The sequence below is a fragment of the Strongylocentrotus purpuratus genome, unplaced genomic scaffold, assembly GCF_000002235.5.
Source record: "Strongylocentrotus purpuratus isolate Spur 01 unplaced genomic scaffold, Spur_5.0 spur5_scaffold_7, whole genome shotgun sequence".
Classification (NCBI taxonomy): Eukaryota; Metazoa; Echinodermata; class Echinoidea; order Camarodonta; family Strongylocentrotidae; genus Strongylocentrotus; species Strongylocentrotus purpuratus.
In genome coordinates this window covers 676101-701267 of record NW_022145613.1, presented here as the reverse complement: position 1 = coordinate 701267, position 25167 = coordinate 676101, and the positions used below count along the sequence as shown (strand labels likewise).

Sequence of the window (25167 nt, the reverse complement as noted above, 5' to 3'; positions counted from 1 at the left end):
AGATCGATCAATCGATCTTATTTACTGGGTGGAAGCCACAAATATATTTAATAAACTATCTTTTATCACTCCAAATTTGCGTTTGTAATTTAAAATATAATCTTTTGCAATTTCTCGTCTTGTCTTGAGATGTTTTTACAATGGTTTAGAATAATCACTAAACTCTTGATGTAATTTGAACAACCCAGTTCTAAAACTCGCATTCGAACTCTTTGGTTTTCTGTTTCATATATTTCCATATTTCATTTTTAATTTTCATTGTAATTGATATGTATATGTTGCAATTTTGCAAGTTTTCATCTAAGAACTATATCGCAATTCAGCCATCAAAGGCTGCGAAGATATATATTTAAAAACCTTGAATTGATTAATTATCATAATTATTATGTGATTTGCAATTATGATTATAGTTTCAAAGTGATCGAGCTATCAATTTCACAGTTGTAATTTTGTTTTATGATGTACATGTATATGCCTATTATGAGTACTGTGGGTGCCACTTCTTTAAGTTTTGACAAGTGTTTGATGACAATACATGTATTTAATTTTGTTTTCTGCCCGTTTTTTTAATTTTTTTTTTAATGTACTGAATTGCTGCATTAGGATTCACGCACATAATCCGACCTCAAACACAGAACCGTCCCATGTTGCATTGCTGCTATGCCACGTAAAATTTGCCGGTAGAGGATTTCCATCCGCTACAACATTACACATAAAAGACACGTATTTTACATGGAAATTTTTTGAACTGACGGATATTTGACTGATTTATACAAAGTCACGACCTAAATCAACGAGAATCACACAGGATGGGAGGTGCAAATAGCGTCGAAGTACCAGGAGGAGGCACCGAAGGGTACCATGTATTGAGGGTAAGCTACACTTAGTTGGAGTGTCCTACCCATTTACTTTTGTGTTAGTACATGATTGATACAGGTGAAGCTCTAGACCGAAAACTTCAGTCTCTCTAGTCGTCGGTTGTTCCACTGAGACTACGTCTGGCTCCACTAGACCTCCGATTGTAGAGACTGAAGTATGGCCTATCGGGACTGTACGGGACTGTATGGAACATATGGTTTGGTTCGACCGGACCGCGATGAATGAGATATGCAACGAGGTTTTCACTCTTTATAGGGAGGCCATGGCCAATGCCCGGGCGTAAGGCTTCTACACCTACGATTTGTGCGCTCGTCGCCCACTTCAAAAAATTAGCAAAGGGAAAAAAATGATGTAAAAATAAAAATTGAAGAAAATAAGAAAAGAAAATACAATTATACATTTCACAACATACCTATAATCACGGATCTGTAACAGTCTTTCACCATTTGTTGACAATCTTGCAGATTTTGACGTTTTTTAATCCAATAATTGTGGTTGCAGACGACCTTGACGCACTCGCACCACCGACTAAGAAAATCCTAGAGGGCGTAGAGGTTTGCTCACTAAAAACCTTCTCATTGGCAGAAGGTAGACCCTAAAAATATGGGATCCGTTTTGAGTAAAGAACTTTTGATAGAGATCAACATTTCAGATGTTCACAATTGCCACTTCTAACAACTAGAAAATATAAAGAAAAAAGATTTTATTTTTTTTAAATACAGATTTTTACAAACTGAACATTCGAAAGTAGATAGAGTACGATGTTTCTGTCAATATTGCGTTGGTTTGAGCCCTATAGCTACATCCATCTCAAAATGAGAAGGAAAACAGTGAACAGTGACGTCATTGTTCGCGCCAAAAATAAAGGGCATTGCGACATAATCTGAGCTCCGGTCAGATCGTGCGCAAAGCGTAGTCTTATTTATAGATCCTAGTACCTTATTCTCACAGCACTAGATACGAGTGTCGTGCAGTAATGTATGAGAAGTGTTAAAAAAGATATTTCAGTAAAAAAAAAAGTCTACGTGAGCAGTCTATACTCCAATTGAGAATTGAAATGAAAGCCATGATTTGAAGGTGTGTGTTGTATGATACATGGTTAGTGAGTGTGTATGTTACGTATAGCAAAAGGGAGAGAGAGAGAGAGAGTGAGAGAAATATTAGTACACGTACGTTGCATGCATGGATGTGCGCTATGATTGTGTTCGCTGCAAGATGGATGTTAATTGGACCTCGTAACTTCTCGATCATTAATAATAAGGAATACTCATGAGGAAATCAAATTATTGGAATACACATCTAAGGTAAATATCAATGAATTATATATATTTCTTTTCTGCCAATTTTGATATCTATTCTTCATTTTTGAACCATCGTCTTCGGCTCGTAGTAGTAGAAGATGTAATCGTTCGCACATTGATGGATCGGGGCTTGTCTGTGTCGGTGTGTACGTGTGCGACCGATTCAAGGCTAGCCGCTGTTGAGTGATTGCACTTTCGCGCGAAGTTTTAAACTTCATCATGAACTTTGTCCCTCGGGCCTGTCTAATTATGAACGTAACTTTGAGACATGAAATATAATTGTTTCAAGGCTCTTACGTACGGAAAGGCGTAGAAGGAAGCTGGATAAAAAGAGCTGGATATCTCCTATTTGATGGAACTTCTGGAGTCGGCAGATGGGTGGATTTTCTTAGTGAAAGTAAATGCTTTCTTTAATCTTAGTTTTAGTATAAACAAATTAGTAATTAAAAAGTTAGATTTGGGCATTGGCCTCCCTACTCTTTACCTCCTCAGTCATAACTGCTGCAATTATAATAAAAATTAAAAATAATATATTTATAGCTTATTTGACTTACGATAGCTTGCTCATTTAGATCCTAAATTAATGATTAATCTGAGAGAAAGTCTCGTCGTCAACATTATCCGTCTTGGTTTTAGTTGATGAATATTCATTTTTTCTTTTCGAACGTCCAATAGCTACCGTAGCTACGTTCGAGTATGAGTCAGCCCGGCTTGACCAACGAACTCCCACGAAACGAGTGCTCTGATTGGCCATTTGGCTATGTTTTGGTAGGTTGACCCGGAAATATTTTGGCCGCCGGGTCATATACCCCTATGTTCGAGTGCATGAACGTACTGTTTCACAGTTCTGAGATACAAATTGAATAATTCATATAAGTAAGTCCGTAAATTATACATTTAATATTAAGTTATCAAATTTTGATAACTGCAATTAGGACAAATGACATACCGACCTAATTTACATCTGATTTAGAAATCAAAAAATTAGATCTAAATAAAGAAAATCGGGGAGGAAATGTTTTGAACGAAAAGATGTACATTGTTGGCTCTAGCTACCCCCACGGTACGAGATCTCTGGGTTACCATCTGTATTGGGGAATGTCAACAAATGTCAGTTTTATTAAAGAAATGACCCAAATCAGATGGTTATTTCTGTCTAGTGAAGCTCATGCAATTATTAGCAACCACATAACAAATAATTGGGCGCTAATTCAAAATCATATCCATACTTTGACCCCTAACTCCGGCGTGGAGATACATGTACCCTACTAAAACATACCGAAAACCAATTAAATCTTCATCAATTGTTCAAATAGTCTAGTGGTAATGAATTTAAAAGTTGTTATGTTTGTTAGGCCTATCTGTTTTGTGTCAATTTTCTATCTTTTTTGCAGTATTTTCCTCAAAACAAAGACTTAAAATACACTTTCTCATGGGATTCACAGCAAACTGCTGCACAATACAATTGCATACCGTGCTGATGGTGGGGTGCAGGCGTGCGTGCCTGAAGTTAGCGACCATAATCTCAGATCCTCATAAAATTAATCTAAGCAATTCATCATCATGGTCGCTAACTTAAGCCCCCCCCCCTCCCCCACACCCCACCGTCAGTACGGTATGTAATTGTAATGTATTTTGCAGCAGTTTGCCGTGAGTCCCGACTATCCTTAATTTTTAGGATGCATTTTGTCCGCGTATACAAGGATATCCTCATTCTCGGACCAGCACCCCTACTGAGTATGTACAGTTAACAAGCGCAAGCTAATTTTTGTGGGATGTCCCCATTCAAACTTGGATCAATACATTTTTTAAAACCTGAATTTGTTGTACCTCAAAAGCTTTGTAGAGAGTTTTGCCTTTGCTCAAGGTGAAGTGATGGAGTGCATTGTGCATGTTAAAAAAAAGCGAGATTGTCGGCTGTATGGTTGACTCTGATAGGATCGAACACAGGATGCTCCTTCATGGTATCTGCTCCAACACCGCTTCCATCCAGCAATGGCGCTCTGCTCTCAAGCAGCTCAGTCTTCCCACTCTAGACGAGCTTGTAATGAGACCCCCCAACTACCACCTATGAAAGCGCCTGGTACAGTTAGCAGTGATGCACGCTTCTGAGACCAGACAATGTGTTGCCCTCACTGAAAAGACTTCTTTATCCCTGTGGACCAGAAGACCTAAACCTAAGGCCAAGGATCTGTATCCTGGGCATATCGCCAACCCAAGCTTGAGGTCAGCTATCACCATTCGAGCCCAGATCTCCTGCAAAGTCTACCTGACCCAAGTCAGGCTTGTCAGGATCGGGAAGGCAACTGATGACTGCTGCCGTCTGTGTCGGGCAGAGCGAGAGGATGTTGAGCACCTTGTTGCAACTTGCCCAGCCCTATCATCTGTGTGTCAAGACCTTATTAATCATATTAAGGATAACCTCAACACAAAGCAGTTTGCTCAATACTTCGAATCTGCGCCTGCGCTGTTCTTGGAGTCAGGGCTCTTTCTCCCTGCTGGACACATCAGCAGTAGTGCCAAAACACAGCTGCATACACTTATCCTTTATTTTATACGCAACCTTCACACAACCCATCAAAATCTACTTAACAACCTATAGAAAGCCATTTATGTAACTTCGGCAGACTCACAGTCACAGTGCCGACGATCTCCGACCTGAGCGGAGGAAGGATACAAGAGAGGTTGGGGAATATACATGAACAAAAGTAGGCAGCACATTTCAAAATCAGATGGTTAAAAGTAATAATTTGGCATGATAAATGTGTTTATCACATATCAAACTTCAGCAGAGGTAATCTCCCAACCCTTGCAGCAAATGTTCAAATAAAAGGAAATAGTTGTCTATAATGGGAGTCTCCCAAATAGGCTACCAAAACTGTTGACAGAAGTCTCTGACAGTACAGACAGTCTCCTAAATGCGAGAGATGAGAGAGTCTTTCAAGCTAATTTCCTGCTCAACATGCACAGCAGTTCATGCCAAAACCAGTCTGGATCTGGATCTGGATGTGTACGATGCAGAGCCCTACTGTGCATAAACGCATCTGTTGAGAGAGAGGGCGCGGGGGTACGTAGAAGGCTCTGTCAATGGCCTTCCTGAATGTGCTGGTTGATGTGGAGTTGATGGTGTTTTCATCCAAATGGTTCCATTCAATGATGGTAGATGGGAAGAATGAGCTCCTGTAGTTTTCAGTTTGTGCTCTGATGGGGTTGTAGCACTTGCTGTTGTTTGTCACTTGTCTGTCTATGATATTTGAGGTATTACAGTTTTCAAATTGTCAGAAATACATGTAACATATTTTGGAATATAACCTAAAATTAGGGGAGGGGACAAGAAACTGAAAACAGATTTTACTTGGCCTTATGTATCTTTTTTTCTACTATTAATGTGATGGTTATTTTACCTGACTGCTAAGAAAGCATAAATGCTTGTAAGCAACCAGACGGCCGACGGCTTTAAGTCCTCTCCGAGGGACCTGGTAGTGAGGATTAATGCCTTTAACCAAAGGGCACTAGCGCATTGCCTTGGTTTCGAACCCGGGTCACCGGATTACGAGACCACTGCTCTACCGACTGAGCTATCGCGCCTCCTCAGTGATGATTTCACTTTACATAAATTTGATATTGCTTAAATGCAAATAACTATGACAGAATATGAAATTGTAATTACCGGTACTCTAAAATAAGATACATTTCTTTATTTTCATTCAGGTGCAAGAGAATTCTCCAGGACACAAAGCTGGATTGGAAGCATTCTTTGATTTTGTCATCGCTATTGGAAACACAAGACTAGTAAGTCATAACACTAAAGCAACCAGAATCTATTGTATTATATATGTGAATCTATTTCTTAATGATATGGATTGTTATTAATTTTACAATAAGCATTTGTCAGATCATCAGAGTCATTACTGAGTAAATGTATAGTTATTTAAGCATTTACTACTGGCAAAATTCATGCCAGTGTGTGAAAACTTTTGAATAGATAAGGCTAGATCTCTAATGTCTGCTTAGAAAGCCTTGATTATTAACTACGTACCACATTGGGGTCAAATTGAACGCGGTCTGGCTTAAATTTAAAGAAATAAAAGGGGATTATTTGTCACGGAATGACCCATTAGCAACAAGGTTTATGTGTAAGAGGATTAACTAGTGCAGTGTTGCTGAGATAAGTTTCTTGTGCTTGGTGATGAGGAATTATCTTGATTTCTTATTCCAGGACAAAGATGATGACACCCTGAAGCGTCTTCTTACGGAATACGAGGAGAAGCCTGTGAAGATGTTGGTTTATAGCAGCAAGGCATTGAGTGTTAGGGAGGTTACACTAACACCAAACAACAGATGGGGTGGTCAAGGTTTGCTCGGTGTCAGCATCAGGTTTTGTTCATTTGAAGGTGCTAATGAGAATGTCTGGCATGTCTTGGTAAGTTCAATTCCTTTCAGTCATATTCATATTCAGCCATTGGTGTAGGCCCTGTTGGGTGGGTCCAGCTATTTATTGGGCACTGATCTTGTGGGGGGGGGGGAGGGGAGGGGGGGAGGTACTCGATAGCTGTAATGTGAGAGAACAAGGGCATAGTGTGAGAGGAGGTGGAAGGGAGTCGTATCATTCTTCTTTTCATATTGCTTTCCCTTTTTCTTTCTATTTCTCTCTGCCCCTCTCTTTTCCTTTCTCCCTTTCTTTTTATTATTTATTTTCAATTTTAGAGGGAAAGGGAGTGGCATATGCCCCCTCTGTTGCTATGCCACTGTATTTTTGCAAATTCATTCGTCACCATCATTGTACCTTTCGAGGAAAGAGTCTTTATTAACCACATCACACAAATCTTGCATTATCCATCCCAAAATGCTGATTATAACGAAACATGATTTCATGAATATTCTGCTCTGAAAAGACATTTATTGCTGACATATAAATAGCTAGAAAACTAGTAGAAACTATCTTTGAAGGAATTACAGAGAATAGGGGTATTCTTTGCTCTTCTTAGGGATATGAAATGAAGTGACAGAATTGAAATATGTGAGAAATGTGTGTCTATAAATTAGAGGGTAAATCTCAACATTCCATCTTGTTTCCTTCACAGGATGTGCAACCCAACTCCCCAGCATCAATAGCAGGGTTCAGAGCTAATACAGACTACATCATTGGGGCAGACTCGGTGCTTCTGGAGGTGAGTATGAGCATCAAGCTTCTTCGTTTCAGCTGAAAGTTTCCCATGACTTGTGTATTGTATCTTCACATCTCGGTATCTTTGATAATAGTAATAAGTAAAGAAGTTTCAATGTCAGTAATTTTGATATTGTACATGATACTCAGATACTTTGCAATGCACACAGACAAAGCTGAATTTAAAATGCTAATTATTCGGATTGCTATAATGCTTAGATATACATGTCTCTATAACTTGATTATTACCCGTTCATTGGATTCATTCACTCATTATGTGTGCAACATATACCCGACATTGAGAGTACTGCTACCATACTGCAGCTTTGTTACTATACCTTTGCCATGTATTATAAAATTTGTTGATTGATGGTAAGGTTAATATTGAGCATATGTCTCATCATGTATCGCTCAAACTTAAGATAAATTATAACTCTTTATAATATGCAGCCCAGGACATCCATACTTCATTTAGGTGGAATCTATATATGACTGCATGTTTGCAATGTTTGATTTGTTTTTGAAGCATGCATGCCAGGTTTGTGTACAACCAACTGTTAGTCATATAAATCAACACATGTCATATTATCTACTTTTATGAAGTGTTAACTCTACCGATTATTCTCAATCTCTGTTCATTATTTCCCCCCTGTTTATCTAATTCCAGTCAGAAGACTTGTTCTCCTTGATCGAGTCACACGAGGGCAGGCCACTCAAACTCTACATGTATAACGTCGAGACAGACGGGTGTAGAGAGGTCACCATCACACCTAATAGGAACTGGGGAGGAGAAGGAAGGTATCTTTACTCGAACGTTTCTATCTTTAGATTACCAAAACCTTAACCCTTCCAACAAATCCCACCCTAGAATGTTTTACTGTACGTGCAAAGTAAACATTTCTTTATGAATAAAACAAAAGTAGGTACTTACATTGTCGAGATGGTTGTGGTAAAGATATTTAATGACAACCTTAACATGAAATATAGTTTTTAAATGCCGAAAAGCACTCTTGACATAAAATTTATGAAAATAGTTTTTCAAATCTTGGCACAAAAGGATTTTTTTTATAAACGCAAACGAATGCATACTATGAGGAAAATGACAGACATTTGGTGTAAGGAAAGTATTTATATTCAATTTCAGTCAGAATCATTTAAAAAAAGAAGAAAAAAAAGAAATCTGTACCAAATTACTAACGTCCCTACAATCAGATTTCATTTAAACTAGTGGACTAATTTAAAAGAATCATCCATATAATTATGTCTCCCATCACCATTTTGACTTGATTTTTCAGCATGCAATTTCAGAGATAGTATGTTACAGTTTTCTTTATTGTTTCCTGTTCCTCAGTATGGGTTGTGGCATTGGATATGGTTACCTTCATCGGATTCCCACAAGGTCATTCCCTGAAGGTCAGACGATTGATATTAGTGCACATTTAAAAGCATCAGCAGCAGCAGGAGATCAATCTACATCAGCTCCACCTGATGGATTCTCAGAGGTATGCCTCACATAGCATCACAAACATTCAGATATTACATTCATCTGATTTTAAAGATTTTTCCTACAAGACTCCCACAAAATTATGCTGAGTTTTTGCATGCCAGAAGTGATTCAAGACCTAATGGCTAATTCTGAAAGTAAAAGTGTATTTCTTTATAGAAATAGTTACAGAAATTTGTATTATATAATATAGACAAGTAGAATAGAAACCACTTTGAAAAAGATTGATATGATATGTCAAGATATTGTTGTGCATATAATTTTATATATATATAAAGATTTCATATTCCACAATTTTAATGATATAGAATGAAAGGTAATAACGTTTTCAAGGTAATATATGACAGATCTTCCTGAAGGAAGCATAGTTTAATGTAAAGCTCACTGAATATTTGGCCATCCCCCGAATTGCTTTGAATTATACCAAGCAAACATCATTTTTTTCCCATATTGTGTTGTACATTTATTATAATTGTAATAAATTTATTTCATCATTTGTACAGGTCTCATTAGCCTCGACTCCTTCTAATTCAGTGGCTGGTCTCCAGACCAACCTGGCAGACCTTGCTCTAACACCAGGAGCCACGCCCACTGGTGCCACACCCGCTGGTATCTCAGCAGCAGCAGGTGTAGCCCCTCCGCTTGCCCAGCCCAACCTGAGTGCAACCGCACCCTCTCCAGTCACACTTGGAGGAGGGACTACGGTTCCCATGACAACAGGAACACCATCTTTGTATCAGAGTCCAGCAGGAGGAATGGTTCCTCCTCTTAACCTCAATGTAACACCAGGAGCATCTCCATCGGGTGCTTCCATTCCACCACCACTCTCTGGACCGAGTAAGCTCTATCATCATCCAGTAGTTCCATAGTCACATTAGGCCTAAAAAAAAATAATTTTGTATTGGCTTTAGGTGCCAAAACATGGATCGGTTGAAATTCTTTTTTTTTCCTCCCTCTTTGGGCTGATGTTTCACAGTTTTGAATGCTTCAATACATATTTTTTGTATTCATTAAAAAAAAAAATCTAAAACTCGGTAAAAAAAATTAAAACTTAAAAAAAAGCCGACCGTTGATTTCAAGATTTTTGGGAGGGCAATGCAACATCTCTTTTTTTGTATGCCTAAGGATAGATGCAGTAGTGGCAATTCAATAATATTTTGCAGTTGTAACACATGATACTCCAAACATGTTCTGGCACTACTGGGCCAGTGGACCTGCTATGTGGCACCTTGATTGAGAATGAAGCGAGTACCAGTAAGAATGTCACAAGAATTTATCTTATCTATGTAGCTGTGGAATTTGTACATGATGATGATTCACTATGGTAAATGTGTATTGCATTAACTATGAATCTTTGAATCTTGCAGACTTTCCTATCAAAAATTTGTAATGCCTTTTTTATTTCCCTGAAATTTAATTAACTAAAATTACTGGTTAACATTTAGGGCAGAAATAATTTGGTTTTTGATACCCTTTTCAAGTTATGGGGGTTTTCTGTTCAATTTATATGTCATTTCAAATAAGCATGCATAGGAAGTTAAATTCAAATGTTATGTGTGCTGTAAAGATTTAGTTCCCTTGTCATCATGTCATAATTACATCATCATTTCTTTTATTATGATTTCATTTCCTCTTGTCTTATTGCTAGTTTCAGGCATGCTGCCACCAGTGAGTTTAGCCAATGTGCCAGGCCTACCCAACATCAATGTCTCTTTACCGTCGGTCAATCTCGCTAACTTCCCTGCTCTCAACACATCATCCTCCTCGGCATATTCACCTAACACATCTGGTATCAGCCCCGCCCCAGTGGGAGGTGCATCACCAGCTCCCATCTCCCTAGGGGCGTCGCCTGCCCCGGTCTCAAACCTGCCCCCTCCTCCAGCTGTTAGTCTGCCTGGTGGTATCTCGATACCGGGGCCAACACCACTACCTACCTTACCGGCAGGCATTGGGGCGTCGCCTCTGCCAGCATCATCAGCACCCTCTTCATAAGAGATGGACTCTCAACATAGACATTGTAATGAAATATTCTGATTGGAATTGTGTTTGTGCTCATGCTGTAAACAACATGGAGAGGGAAGGTATGACTGCAGCCTCATGCAAGATATTCATCTTCATGTTTCGCTAAGCATCCTGACATCAAGTATTACTCAATGAATAGATGAATACATAGATTCTAAATATGAAATGTTGCATGCTTTTATTTCACTTCTGTTCAGTGATCGAATGCTGTAAAAAAATAGGACAGACTATAGTGTAGTATGAATTCCTACAGCTGTAGTATGTAATGTTAATAGTAACATGGTTCCAAATTCACAAAAAGAATGGTTGAAACCTCTATAGGTTTTATACAAGCATGTCCTATGTCCAATGCAATCCATCACTCATAAATGCATAGTGATATCTTTATTAGTCTGTGGTGAATGTGTCACCCATGATTCAACCATGGGTTCAATTTAATTGCCCTTGTCAATTTCGGCAAAAGAGATTACATTCCTCGGCACAAGCCTCATTGAAAAGAAGAAAATATCAAACATTAATTTGAATTCATTTCCTCAATGTAAACTATACATTGAACTTTGACTGTTCATGTGTATCATGCATGTTACAAACCAGATTTCTCTGAAGTTGCAAGGGTTACTAATGTTCATAATGTTCATAATGTTTTGCCAGGATCTGTAATAAATTTAGCCCATTTACATTACCATCCAACCTTCTTGATTTCGCTAACACTGTGTTGTGCAGCTCTAACGCACTGTAAATGGGCTTAAAGTTTCTAATAGAGAGTGATATGAAAGAATATTGGCCTAAATCTAATATATATTTGGCAGAGAAAGAATATAATTGTAAGTAATACAGAATAATGATTAATCTGAGTAAGGGATATATTGAATATTGTCATCGACTACAAAACATATTTTGTGAGAGGTGATGGAGTTTAGATTATAGAATTTAGAGAGAGGGTTTTTTTGTTTGTTTTTTTTTTTTTTTTTTGGGGGGGGGGGTAGAATTGGGAGAGGAAAGGGGGGGGGGGGTAATACAAATATATGATAGGAACAGTCAAAGGGAGGTGATTATTAATGAATGGCATTTTAACACATTGAGATAATCCTTGATATTGTTATGGAATGAAAAGAAAATATATTTAAAGTATGATATGTATTAATTGTTGTTGTTGTTGCTTTGAATAGTGCATGTTAGGTAGGAAAATTTTCCATTTAAAATGGCTGATGTTTATATTTGATTTATATAAATATGTTGTAGTATTGAAGAATAATCACTTATAGAGCTGTTCTCTTCTGTTTAATTTCTGTGTAGAAAAATTAGAAGTAAGTTGTAACTTAATTCCTGTAATAATTAAATTAATTGTCCACTAATTGAGAGAAATGTCAATATATTTCCTTGCAGAGTGCTTTAGTAATGTGTAATCATGAACTAACTAGTCTCTTGGATAGGACATGAGCTATAAGTCCTCTGGTTGCTAATTACTTTAACCCTTTGCCAACTGGAACTAGATGGCTCCTATATAAAGCTTATGGGAAAGAGAGAATACAGTAGTCAATGGGTTGTGATATAAACCCCTACAAATTTCAACAACCATTAATGAGATTTATATGTTTAGGTTACAATGGAAATGTTCCAATTTGTTGTTATTTCATAAAATTTAGCACTTACACATTATGTGCATTATGTGCTATTTATCCGACTGAAGAAACAATGAAATGGTATGTTTGTAAAGGTTGACGATGCATAACGGTAGGCTTTATGTTAAAGTCCCCAGTAGGTCTCTATGCATTGAAGCATCAAAATGTTAGTAACTGATGCATCTCATATCTCACAGTCCAATGTTTAAAGGGACGTGTATGTTATACTTGTAGGAGGAAAACGTGATATAATGTCAATCATTTTGGTAATGATAGTGGTTAATGTCAATAGTTTGATAAGAATAAGTAGGATGAATTTAATCAATTTGAGGGTCACAGGGGCAATGGTTAAAGTCCATCACTTGTTAGATGCAAGAAGTTGAATATCGTTATAGGCATAGTTGTATTCGTGAAATATTTTTGTTAATACATTTTTGTTCACATTTTTCAATACTTGTTCATAAATTCATATATATCTCATGAAAATCATTCCTCAAAGGATTTTTTCCATGGAATGGAATTTGATTAATACTCACCTCCTCTGTCCTGTCATCAGTTTTAATTGATAACAGTATTTAAATTAGGAACCATGCCATCATTTCATTTTGTATACACCTATAGTTTTATTCCTCAACATGTTTATTCAGGAGTTAAAAGTGCTTACATGGTAGTGTATGCATCGTTGATAATGTGAACTATATACTCAAAACATCACTATGCATTGTAACAAAAACCTTGATGAGACAATCCCTGAAGCAGATTTCCAAGCCAAACTGAGATCGAATATGATGTAGCATAGCATGTGACGGAGCAGATAACAAAATGGTGTACGTTAAGGGATAGGAGTAGTGTTGTATTTATAGGGTAACTTTCATTGATGATAGACCCTTGAGATATTCAACATAACAGATATAGTATTGTATGTGGATTAAGATTAGAAGTATAGGTAATAACATAAAGTGAAGGGGTAATCTATTTCTTTATACAGGTGATGTTTCCGTAACCAAATCATTTCCCCATTTTTTAGGAGTACTGACAATCAACTATCTTGTGCAGTTTCATCACCTTCAAATAGCTGTTAATACATTTCATGTTTGAATCTTTGTAATGGATCAAATTTCCTCAAATTGGTTGCACCTGTTTTCAGAATCTAGTTGTATAGGTGGATGACTAGACGTAAAGCCTCTGGGTCTTGAAGATACTTTTGTTTTTATGACTTAACTAATTGGCAAAACACCAAACAACCCATCTCATAAACCTGAGCAATCCTGCTAAGTTTCTACTTCTTGAACTCTATTGGTTATTCCTATCCAATTCCCAACACTAAAATTTTGAACTCTGATAATCTTTCAAAGCTTAGAACTATAATGGCATTAACGATGATTTAATAAATATATTATGCTAAATGACAGTTTATGCACAAATGGTTGGTTTTTAAAGTCAGGATTTGGAGACTTCATCTTTTTTTTCACTTTATAATTCAAAGAACAATTTTTGATGGTATTTCCTCTTTTTGTTTCTCATTTGTTTTGTGACACAATATGCTTTCAAAGTATTCATGAACAGATCACAAATGATTAAGTTGTAAATAAAAGCTATCATGTAGAGATTTGCTATTGTTGACTGTTTCACTGCGTCTGAAGGGTGTTTTTCAGCCATTAAAAAAGAAATCCACAGTAATATTAGAATATTATGTGGCTGGATTTAACTTAAAAGGGTGTACAGCTCCAGGAGAAATGAATTTGATAATAAGCACGAGCAGAATAAAAAGAAATCAGACAAATAGGAAAGATATTAATGAATTGTTTAATTAACCCCCCCCCCCCCAAAGAAACAAGAAAATTACACATCAAACTGATTTCATGAGTATGCTAAAGGCCATTTGTTTTGTGTATTGTTTCATTAAAAATCTCTATATCTAATTTCCCCCAATACTTAAAATCCTCATTATTTTGATAGTACAGTGTAGCTATGCTATTCCAATGATGTACCTATAATGAAATAATACATTTCTCATAAACATGGAGAAAAATTGTATAATTTATAATTGAATCCAAAAGATTCCTGTGATGAATTTGAATAAATGCTGACTTTATAAAGATACATGTACGTAGTCCAATAAATTATCACCATCGATGTAGTTTGGGCAAAGATGTAAGAAAAATAGTTTTTTGAACAGAAATTTGGAATTTATGATAAAACAATACACAAAATAGGCATTACTTTACGTATGCATATGACATCACAGTTTCATAAACAATTTGCTAATTTGATTGTAGTGACTGTTTACATATTCAAAAATCCATAATTTTTTTGTCTGATTTTTCTTTAAAAATTGTTATAGTGTCCGTTTTCAATCAAATCAACAAGTTTTTGGGGTAGGATTTGCCTTTGATTGATACTAGTACATGTATAACACAACGTGACAATTACAGTGTCTTCGGGAGATCTTCTGACGTTGGGAAAAGTCTGTATTGTAGACATTTAAAGGTATTGTTTAAAGGTAAAGACCAGTATTGGAAATGCCCCAATTTCAACAAATGAAATGGAAGCTCTTATTACCAATCATGTGAAAGAATATGTTTTGACTAATATGTTGTACTGAGCGAGGCGGGAAGATTCGACATGACATTGCCAGGAAACCGCCTACTAATTAATATATTTGGTAAATTAGTTTATCTATTGGTGTGCGAAAGATATAACGCACATGTCGTGCATGTGTGCGTAGTCCCATATACCTCTTTCTGTGTACAGTGCTTGTAACTTTACAAAGACTGGGCCAAATTTCTTATCATTTTGATGATTCCAGAACCTTGCAGTACACACCAATACTTATATGCTAGATGATCAACCTTTTCTGATCGATTCCACAACGTTTCTTTCACAATGCAATCGCATGACCATCACTGGTCTTTATCTTTAACAAGTTTCCAGTTTTACAAATCTGAGATGCATGGCCCTACGTGTTATCAGTATCTGTGATATGGTGTAACATTGAAGCCTTTAAAAAAAAATGCGCTTCAAAATGATCATGAAGTCCTTCAAAAAAGCAAACAATTTTGAGTGGCCGGTTTTACCATATTCATTTTCCCCAATAGACTGAAGTGTTATAACGAACTGTTCAAAACCATTTGGCAAGCAGTTTTTGACATTTCTAATTCCAATCAAAAATATTGATATCTTGATAATCAGACAGGCGATCGGATTGTAAAAGTCTTTTGTAATTATGATTGCAGCATGAGCTAAATCCAGGATTTTGTTTAGAATCCGAGGCAAAGATTCTGGTACCCAATCCCTTTAATGATAGAACAGACATGCACATTTGTAGTTACGCTGGTGTTTCACAAATGGAGCAATTCTGATAACAATTGTCATAATCGAATAGTAGTTTACAATGCTTTAAAAATTCAATGCGATGAACTTGTTTGATTGCTGAACTTTCATATTTACTCAAAAAGAACCATTTAGCAAGTTACAATACAACATTCAAAATAAATTTTGTCTCATTTAGCAAAAAGTCATTTATTCACTTCAACATGGAATGTACATAAAACAAAATTGTACAATGTATACAGTGCAAATGAAATTACAAAAATAGACTTTTGCCTTAACATGCACAACTTATGATATCACAATAGCTGTAGGTAAAAAAAGATTTCAGCATTCTACTGATATCATAAATTAATCTTTAGTGCTAATAACTTTGTCTTTGTCTTATAACAGACAGATAAGTTTGATTGCCATTTTTTTTGTGGGGGGGGGGGGGGGGGGTGGGCTTTTTTGGATGCACTTTGTCTTTCACCCACTTACTATTTATCTACAAATTCCAAATACAAGGTTTTATTTCTCGTCTCTGCATTTTACTATGTCATGTGTAAACAAGTGAACAGGATTTGATGGATTGACTAAATAAAAAATCTGTACCAGGCGATTGCATGGCCTTACCATGTGTAACTGGCAATTCGTGGTAAATCTGCACAAAACAGCGAATACAAATTCACTGTTGATCTTGCAGCCATTCAAAAACTCTCAAATCGTGGCACATGGTAAAACAAGCCAAATTTGGCTATTAAAATTTTGTTTGGGTCATTCAGGATTTTGAAAAATCTGAATATTCCAAACAGTTGGCAGGTATGCTTTCATACCATTATCTTACAAGGTCAGGTATAACATTTCATATAAACAAGTAAAAGAAGAGAAGTTTACTCCTAGATTAGAAAGAAGGAGAGATTACTGTAGTAGAAGTAACATGAAGGTGAAGAGAAAGAAAGGAAAATAGACAAACAAGATGCGTGAGGAATAAAATATTTGTTGTTGTTGCTGAAAGAAACCTGTCTGCTCTGGAATATGCTTTTTTTAGGGTGTACCTTAAAGTGAAGTCGGAAACATTTTCATCAGAATATCAAAAGACCACCATCGCTATTCCTTCCCAGTTCCCTCTACTTATTGAATCATACTCTCACGGTTTTCATTTCAATAAACTTAAATGTCAGCATAGCTCAGAAACTGGGTACACCAATGTCACATTTGGGTAAAAAAACAAACTTGTACTATATTCATTACACAAACAGCCAGCAATTCATAGAATTACTCCTTTACAATTGAGCAAATAATGTTGTTAAAGACAAGTCCTGTAAATCAAGCAGTGTCAATGTTCTGGTACAAACTGGGAAAATTGCCATATTCCTGACTGAGAAAGCCCCAAAGGAAACAGATCATCCCTACGTGGCTCCTGGATTTGAAACAGAAATGTCCATAGAAGCAGGGTTCGAGATAGCATACAAGCAAAACCAAGTTAAGATGATGATGTTACAGGCCGTCTCGACTGATGGTCAAAGTGAAGTAATATGGAAGGAGTTGAAGCCTCATCTATCATCTGAAATCCAAAGGCATCTCAAATGAGGAACTATTAAAGCTTATCTGTACTAGTTTACAGGAGGGATTAGAGCACCCTGTAAGGTCACTGGACAGGTGGTTATCTCATCAACTCAGCTCTCAATTAACATAAGAAAAAGAGGATCATGGGGGACCAATGGCCATGATTAGGCATTGTTTGTTATATAGAGAGCGCAAGTAGCTACAAGTAGTGCAGTGGGCCTTTAAAATATCTTTTTGACATGACTGTTAGCCATGAAGAGGCAAGACAGCAACCTTGTTATCTTCTTGCAAAGTTCTTATCCAGGGCTGCATTGGTTCGCTGGATACTGAAAACATTCCTCTTTATCTGATCCTCAACGGAACTGTTGCTTGGTAACCGCATCTTCCTGAAAATACAACAAAATAACTTGAAATTAGTCATGATTATAACGGATATACTTTACAATATGTCCTCTACACAAGTGACCTTTTTTTCTTCAAACAAAGGCTTAGGATTAAGATCAATTCCTTAAATGTGCTTAAAACTCAAACAAGGAAAAACAAGGTCATTTCAACGATTAGATTTTCATCCCCATTATCTGATCTGAGACTACACAGTCATACAACTGTACATTATTTGTCACATATAAGTAAACTGTACAATGAATTTTATACATATCTGCACTTTCATACACATGTACACATTTCCTAATACACCTTAAAAACCAAAGGACTACGTCCTAAAATTACAATGAATACAAATCATTCGAAATATACTTACTCAAGAAACTTGGCTTCTTTTGTCTTCTTTGTCTCCATTTCTGTCTCTTCTTTCTCTTCAGCCTGTAAAAATATATCAAAAAGTTTGGCAAGAAATAAATTAATCTTAATCCATAATTTAAAGCATTGGATTTCAAGAACATAACTAACATATCTTTACATACGAGATGAGCAAGATCTAAGGGTATGGTTATTACAGGGTTGATTGTGAGCACTACAAAAACCATGCCCCCCCCCCCCTTGATTTAAAAAAAAAGAAGAGAGCATTCTGGGGGGAATGGCATCTAACAACATTCCCCCCCCCCCCTTAAGAGTAAGAAAATTGGTAAAAAATTGGGAAAATATAGGAACAAAAAGGGAAGAATAGAGAAAATAAGGGGAAAATTGGGAAGAAAAAAAGAAGAAAAAAATCGGGGAAAAATAAATAAATCAGGAATTATCAGGCCTGTTATTGTGAGTATTCCAATTACTATATATGGGCATGGGATGGTAGAGTTATAGGGATGATGTTACACTTACATTGTATCTCGACACCCTGTCTTTTCTTTGTTCATCTCTCCACTTAGCATTGTCCATCATTTCTGCTCTGCGACGTTCCAACTCTTCAGCATCCATTTTCCTGCCAAAACACAATGTAATAATGTATGAATTGGTACCACTTTGCTTAACCTAGAAAGTTCAACCACATCTTAATTTACAATATCTAAAAGCCAGTTGCTCTCTGCATTCCATTTTTTTTAAAATAGATCATAGAAATCATTCTAAACATAAATCATAGAAAACAAATGGCAACACTGAACAGGCATAAGTAAATTGCTTGATAATTGGGAACCTTTATATTTTCTAAATAACTGTTTGCAATATTTCTACATGAATAATGATATATATTACCACATCATTAAAAGGTTCAATGAATTCTTAACATTAGGCATTAAGAACAATGAGCAACACAAGAACTTTTTGGCTTACTTTGATTTCCGTTGCTTGACAGGTGACCTTGACCTTCTTCTATCTCTGTTCCTATCATCATGTCTGAGATGTTTGTTAGGGGTATGATCACTCTCACTGCTACTCTCTCTGTGCCTTCTTGGTGCTTTGTGCCCTCCCTGAAGAAAAAGAAGATTCCATTCAATGTATAAAGCAAAGGGATACTCTTAAATGGACCAGTAAGCGACTTTGTCCTTCAAAAGCTGGCAACGCATCTATTTTCCTTTCATTAATGCATCAACACATTATCATTTGGAAAGTAAACCAGATATTAGTACAGTAAGGACTCTCTGGTCTCATTATTCAGAATGTGCTTTCTTTATCAAAGCACATATTTCACAACAGATGTTCTGAACTTTTTCTGGAGCTTTAGCTACTGTACATGCAAGGTGTGAAAACGTAAGAGTTTGGGTTAAACCATTCGTCTGAGTACTTACAATGAGTCCATAGCCAGGAGGTATCTTTTTCTTCTTCTGTTCAGCATGATGGGATGAAGAGTTCTTCCTCATCCTTTCATCCTCTGAATCAGCACTACGATCTCTCCTCTGTCTCCTCTTCTTCTCATCTCTCCTGCTATCTCTCTTCCTTTCATCCTCCGAGTCATCACTACCATCTCTCCTCTCTCTCCTCTTCTTCTCATCTTTCTTGCTATCTCTTCTCCTATCCTGTTCTGAATCACTACCATGAAAGTCTCTCCTATCTTTGTTCTTCCTTTCCTTCTTCCTAGTATCTTTCCTCCGTTCATGTTCTGAATCACTATCACTAATGTTTCTCCTTTCCTGATTTCTTTTTTCTTTCTTTCTTCTATCTTTCCTTCTTTCCTGTTCTGAATCACTATCATTTATTTGTCTCCTATCTTTGCTCCTCCTTGATTCCTTCCTTCTGACTCTCCTCTGCTCTTCATCTGATGATTCACTGGAGTCTCTCCTTCTTTCCATCTTTTTCTTCTTGTCTCTTCTGTCTCTTCTGTCATGTTTTGAAGTACCGGTATCACTCTCACTCTCACTTTCACTATCGCTGGACGATTTTCTTCTTGATTTTTTATGTTTCTTTCCTTCCTTGCTCTTCTTACTTTTCTTGGACTTTTCTTTGGCTGCCACCTGTGCTTTTAACTAGAAATAAGAAAGAAAAAAATCATGATCCTCATTTAAAAAAATATATATTTTCATGATAAACTTATTAAAGCAGATTTAGCAGACTAATTAATCTTAAATAAACATCGTGACAAATCAAAACTAGAATTTGTAAGATAAGGAAACTTGCAAGTATTTTGCGTTATATTTTATCTACTTGGTAGCTCAAATTTCATACTATAATTTACCATAGGGTAACTAAAAAAATTATAATGGGAGGTGTCTGAATAGTAATACACTGATGTAATATAACAAAACTACTTGTACAAAAATATAATATTAATCTAACAGTAGTGCAATATTGCTTACGACTGAAAACCTGAAAACTTTGTCCATTTTCATTTTATGTTATGCTTCCCCTCAAATCAAACAATTCTATCAAATCTGAACAAATTGTCCATCACAGCAACCGGCGTACTTACCATTAACTGGAGCTGCTTCATTCTAATTGGGTTGTTCATCAGAGCTTTCTTGTGACCCATCTCTTGTTTTCTAGAAGAATAAAAATGAAATTAGAGGTTGAACAAAAGATATCCTGTTAAAAGTTAATAGCATTACACAACAAAGGTGGATGCATGGGTGCTTTGAGCAATATTTATTAGACTCTTCGCTGTATATGAAACAAAATTGCATGTATGAGTGCATATTTATTCAATAGTAACTGCTAAAAATGACAAAATCTTTTACCTTTTTTTCGTTCATCCCACTTGCCATTCATTTACATGTAAAATGGTTTGCATTGACACATCATTGGGGGGGGGGGGGGCTGGTTTAAGTAATGTGGAGGCAAGGCCATGCATCTCAGATTTAACATTGTTAGATGACTTAAAGCATTGATGAGGTAACTTACTTGATAGCAAAGAGAGGATCCTCTTTCACTTTAGCCGCCATATCTACAATCAGACCTGATGCTCCTCCACTAGCTGCTACTTTAGCCTGCAAACAAAAATCAGGTGTACAAAAGGATGAAAACATATTTCTGCTGAAAGATGATATTCCTTTAATATTGACCATTGCTGTGAAATAGTTCAAGTGATGAATAGATTAAATGAAGGCAATGCTAAAGTTGGACAATCTTGCATCTATGCTGCTTGCAAACTGTTTCAAAGACATACAGACCAAGGTGGTGTTACTCTCTTCATAACAAATATGATTAATCCATTGACTAATGGATTCTCTCACTTCCATAGGCTTTAATACATAAGCTATCTGGTTAAGGCAGGCAATGGATTAACATAGATTTTGGTGACAATCGCTCCACACGGAGTCGACGGTTGATATTGTACACTAACCAAATTTTTGGATTAAACCCTAGAATGACACACATTTCCCAATCTAATCATATAAATTATAAAAAGCCAGTCCTTTGTATCCTAAATTTTGGTTTGTATTTACCTTTGTTTCCTGGTGTTCCATGATGGCTTTATCAACCTTCTTGCCCATCAGGTAATCTTCTTCATTGACCTGTGGTTGGTTGTACATCCAGTCCACTCGATCCTTCTTCTTCCTGCAATATAAACAGATACTTCATTGAATTCACTTGTTGTTCAGGAGTACAGTATACAATTTAACATGATAACAGCTGTACAATTCATTCATTTATAGCAAAATACTGCATCTAAATACCAAAGTCTATTTGTCCTGGTTCTACACATGAATTTAAATGTAATAAATTCCAATCAAACAACCCGTATCAGTATTTTAAAAACTCGTTTGACATGTATCATGCCTAAAATGCTCATCACTAACAGAGACCCTGAACACATTGGTGCCAAACACCTGAGTCCAGACTCCCAAAATTTGGAAATTTTTACATAGAACTTGTACATACAGAATCTAAAAAGGTCAATCCAGACCCCCTTCCAAAACAGTTAATGTAGAGCCTTGTCCTCATAACATACAGAGGCTGAAAAGTAAGCAATGATATTTTACTTCACTGACCAACCGGTCAAAATAACAATTAAAGGTATGTGATAGATATATTATCCCCTACTATACTAAGTTACTGAAAAAAAAATGGTGTTTGAAAATGTCTCAGAATTATTAATATATTAACAAATAACATAATAAATGAACTTACTTGAGAGTACCACTATTCTCTCCATGTTTCTTTATTTCTTCCAGATCTCTCTCTTCCTGCATTTGTCTCTTGAGCTCCATCATTCTCTGTCGTTCTTTCTTCTCTGCATTCTCTTTCTTCCAAACCTTCTCCTGGTTATCCATCCTCTGAGGGTGCCACGATTTCTTCATATTCTAAACAAACAAATTCAAGAATTGGTCTCACTAACAAAGAATACTTGGCTACCTAATTTTATAGGGAAATCCAACCTTGAAGGTAAACTCTTAGGAAAGCAGATTGATCAGAGAAGCAGACTGCTGAAAGTTTGAATTAGTCTGACCTGTTTTTTGAAGAATTTTACAAGCAATATTTTATCTCTTTATCTATTTATGTTGGATGATATCATAAAGGACAAATATTCACGGAGTTACACCCCCCCCCCCCCCCCCCCCCGGCGGCGAAATTTTTATTCCCAAACAGGTTTGCAATTTCTTATATTTCCGTTCTTCTCCAATGGCTGATACGTCATTAGCAGCTTGGAAAGAGGTCACAAACAATTAGACTTTGATTTTTTATTGCTTTGCCCCACTATTTATAAAGGCAAAAATACGGAATAAACTGAGACTTGAACCCACAACTCTATGATTGCATTACGCTGACCTTACCGATTGAGCCAACGATGGGTTGATGAAAAGTGATTCTGCATGATTTCTATACCCCTATCACTCACCCTAACGGTTACGTCATTGCTAGTGACGTAATATATCAGCCAATCAGATGACCGGAAATATTAGCATTGACAAACCTGTTTGGGAAAAAAAAATTAGCCCCCCGGCTCCCTTCATCAAATCAAATCATGAAATCATACACTAATATACAAGTCAAGTTACACTACGGTCCCACTTGATCACATTCGTGTACGGCGTAGTAGAAGCTTAACTATTGCCCATAAAAAACTCACCAAATCTCCACCACCCATGTTGAACGCAACGATGATGTTAGAGCACGCCTGGAGAAAAAGAGTTGATGAAACAAAATGATGATCTATTAATTCCACATCTACCGGATTCGGGGGATTTTGAGGAGGAAGCCGGAACTTGTTGCTGTCGGCGTTGTTCTCAAAATGTTGCAGTCCAATCGTCGACTCTGATATCCGCGAATACTGTCTCGCCGGGTATCCGCACCGGGTATCCGCGAACATGAGTATGCTTATGTATATTCTGTTGAAACAAAATAATGTGCCTATTTTTCATTTTTTTTTAAAGTAGGCATGAACTAACCATAATATGAAAATGTGATAGATAATGTGATCATTGCTTGTGGAAGAAAAACTCAAATTACGACATGACCATCTAGGGTTCACTTCTAGGCAGGTGCCTTAATTTTGTATCCCCGGGGTATACCTTTACATTTTTCGTCAGCAAAGAGGGAAATAGAGGGAAATACGCTTTTATTAAAAAGGAAACGGGGCAATCATCAGACGAAAAATGGCACTTATCAGAAAGGATAAGGGGTCAAGCGTCAACATAAAAGGGGCACATCAGAGATGAGAAGGGGCATCTATTACAAACTAGGGGGCTCCTCTCAAATTTGAATAGGGTCCTCGATCACCAGAGATGAAAAGTGGGATCAGGGCCCAAGGAAAATAGGCACTTGTCAAAATAAAAGGCACCTTAGATTTGAAAAGGAGGTGGTAAGGGGCACTTCTTGTACCTGAAAAAGGGCACTCATCTGAGATGAATAGAGGCACGTATGATAATGTAAATGGGCACTTAATACAAAGAAATGTGGGCACTTGTGGGCACAAGACCACTCTGTCTCAGTGCTACCATCTGGTTCGCTCTTTGTTTAACACTTTCTGATGACAATGACTTTATAAGAATTGCTGATTTACTGATTTTACGCTTTTGTGATTGTGATACATGATGACGATTATTTTTATAATCCGATGTTGTTAAGATTGCCCTTAAAAATTTATATCAGATGATAGTGAGTTTTATTATTATTATCATTTCTTTATTTAACTGCCGACTTGCTGACACCAGGAATGTTTGAATTGTTACTTAACAAAATACTCAGATCTTTTTTGACATGGCATATTGGCATCAATTAATAAATTGAAAAGAAAGCGACGCTCCTTCATCGGAGAGGCATGCATAATGTTTGTCTTTTATTTAAATGCACGTTCAATGCACAAATAATCAAAGCTGCACAATGAATGAAAGAAGAAAATAGTTATATGCGAGAGTTTCAATGCTTATTTAAAAAAGACAGCAGTGAAAAAGGTCTACACATAGGCCTATAATTACTACGCAAAATACGATACAGAATGCAGGTGTAAGCACTAATAGAACACAGTATCGGGGAGCATAATCTTCTTTTTTTTTTAAGGGGGGAGGCTGTTAATTTCAGTATCAGTTTGCAGTGACATAGCACCACGGACTTTAAAAAAAAATCAATTGATTTATAAAAGCAGAGCTGGTTCAGCAATCTATTTCAAGAGAGAATATTTATGTCACTGTGCAAGATTACCAAACGGGCTAAAATGGCATTCCTGACACGGTCCATCCGACCCCGGAGTGGAGGGGGGGGGGGGGGGTGGCGCATATAATCTATATTATGAAATTACTTTCAAAAGGAGGATTCAAATGCAGTTATTCCGAGTAGTATACCTAACCCTTTCAATTTCAAAATTACAATTAACTGCCTCCAAGATGAGAATTCCAAAAACCAAGAAGCTTAAAGGTACTATGTCCCATTTGCAGGCCAAAAAATGAAAAGGTTAAATTCCAACGGCATTTGAAAGAAAATACTAATTTAGAACTTCCCTAAAAAAAAAGGGGGGGGGGGCTTGAA

At 36.7% G+C, this 25167-nt stretch overlaps 2 protein-coding genes across 2 annotated transcripts; one reads left to right on the top strand and one right to left on the bottom strand.

Moving 5' to 3' along the window:
- The first annotated feature begins 649 nt into the window (after positions 1-649).
- Positions 650-11799, top strand: LOC577416 (Golgi reassembly-stacking protein 2). The gene is made up of 8 exons (XM_777645.5): positions 650-872; positions 5892-5972; positions 6400-6603; positions 7265-7351; positions 8015-8145; positions 8699-8849; positions 9355-9688; positions 10500-11799. The coding sequence occupies exons 1-8, from the start codon at positions 810-812 to the stop codon at positions 10841-10843; spliced, it is 1395 nt and encodes a 464-aa protein (XP_782738.3). The 5' UTR covers positions 650-809; the 3' UTR covers positions 10844-11799.
- A 5736-nt stretch (positions 11800-17535) lies between these two features.
- Positions 17536-23466, bottom strand: LOC577351 (pre-mRNA-splicing factor CWC25 homolog). Its single transcript, XM_030974606.1, has 10 exons — positions 23273-23466; positions 22333-22505; positions 21648-21759; positions 21103-21188; positions 20675-20744; positions 19557-20231; positions 19102-19238; positions 18652-18751; positions 18134-18195; positions 17536-17759 (listed from the first exon to the last, which is right to left on the bottom strand). Exons 1-10 carry the CDS (start codon positions 23288-23290, stop codon positions 17651-17653), a joined length of 1542 nt encoding a protein of 513 aa, XP_030830466.1. The 5' UTR covers positions 23291-23466; the 3' UTR covers positions 17536-17650.
- Positions 23467-25167: the final 1701 nt, after the last annotated feature.

Coding starts and splice junctions, on each gene's coding strand:
- LOC577416 (XM_777645.5), top strand. CDS start 810: ATGGGAGGTGCAAATAGCGTCGAAGTACCAGGAGGAGGCACCGAAGGG. Junction 8,146..8,698: donor AACTGGGGAGGAGAAGGAAG/GTATCTTTACTC, acceptor CCTGTTCCTCAG/TATGGGTTGTGGCATTGGAT. Junction 8,850..9,354: donor CACCTGATGGATTCTCAGAG/GTATGCCTCACA, acceptor TCATTTGTACAG/GTCTCATTAGCCTCGACTCC.
- LOC577351 (XM_030974606.1), bottom strand. Junction 21,189..21,647: donor TGGAACACCAGGAAACAAAG/GTAAATACAAAC, acceptor TTTTGTTTGCAG/GCTAAAGTAGCAGCTAGTGG. Junction 17,760..18,133: donor AAAGAAGCCAAGTTTCTTGA/GTAAGTATATTT, acceptor TTGTATTTTCAG/GAAGATGCGGTTACCAAGCA.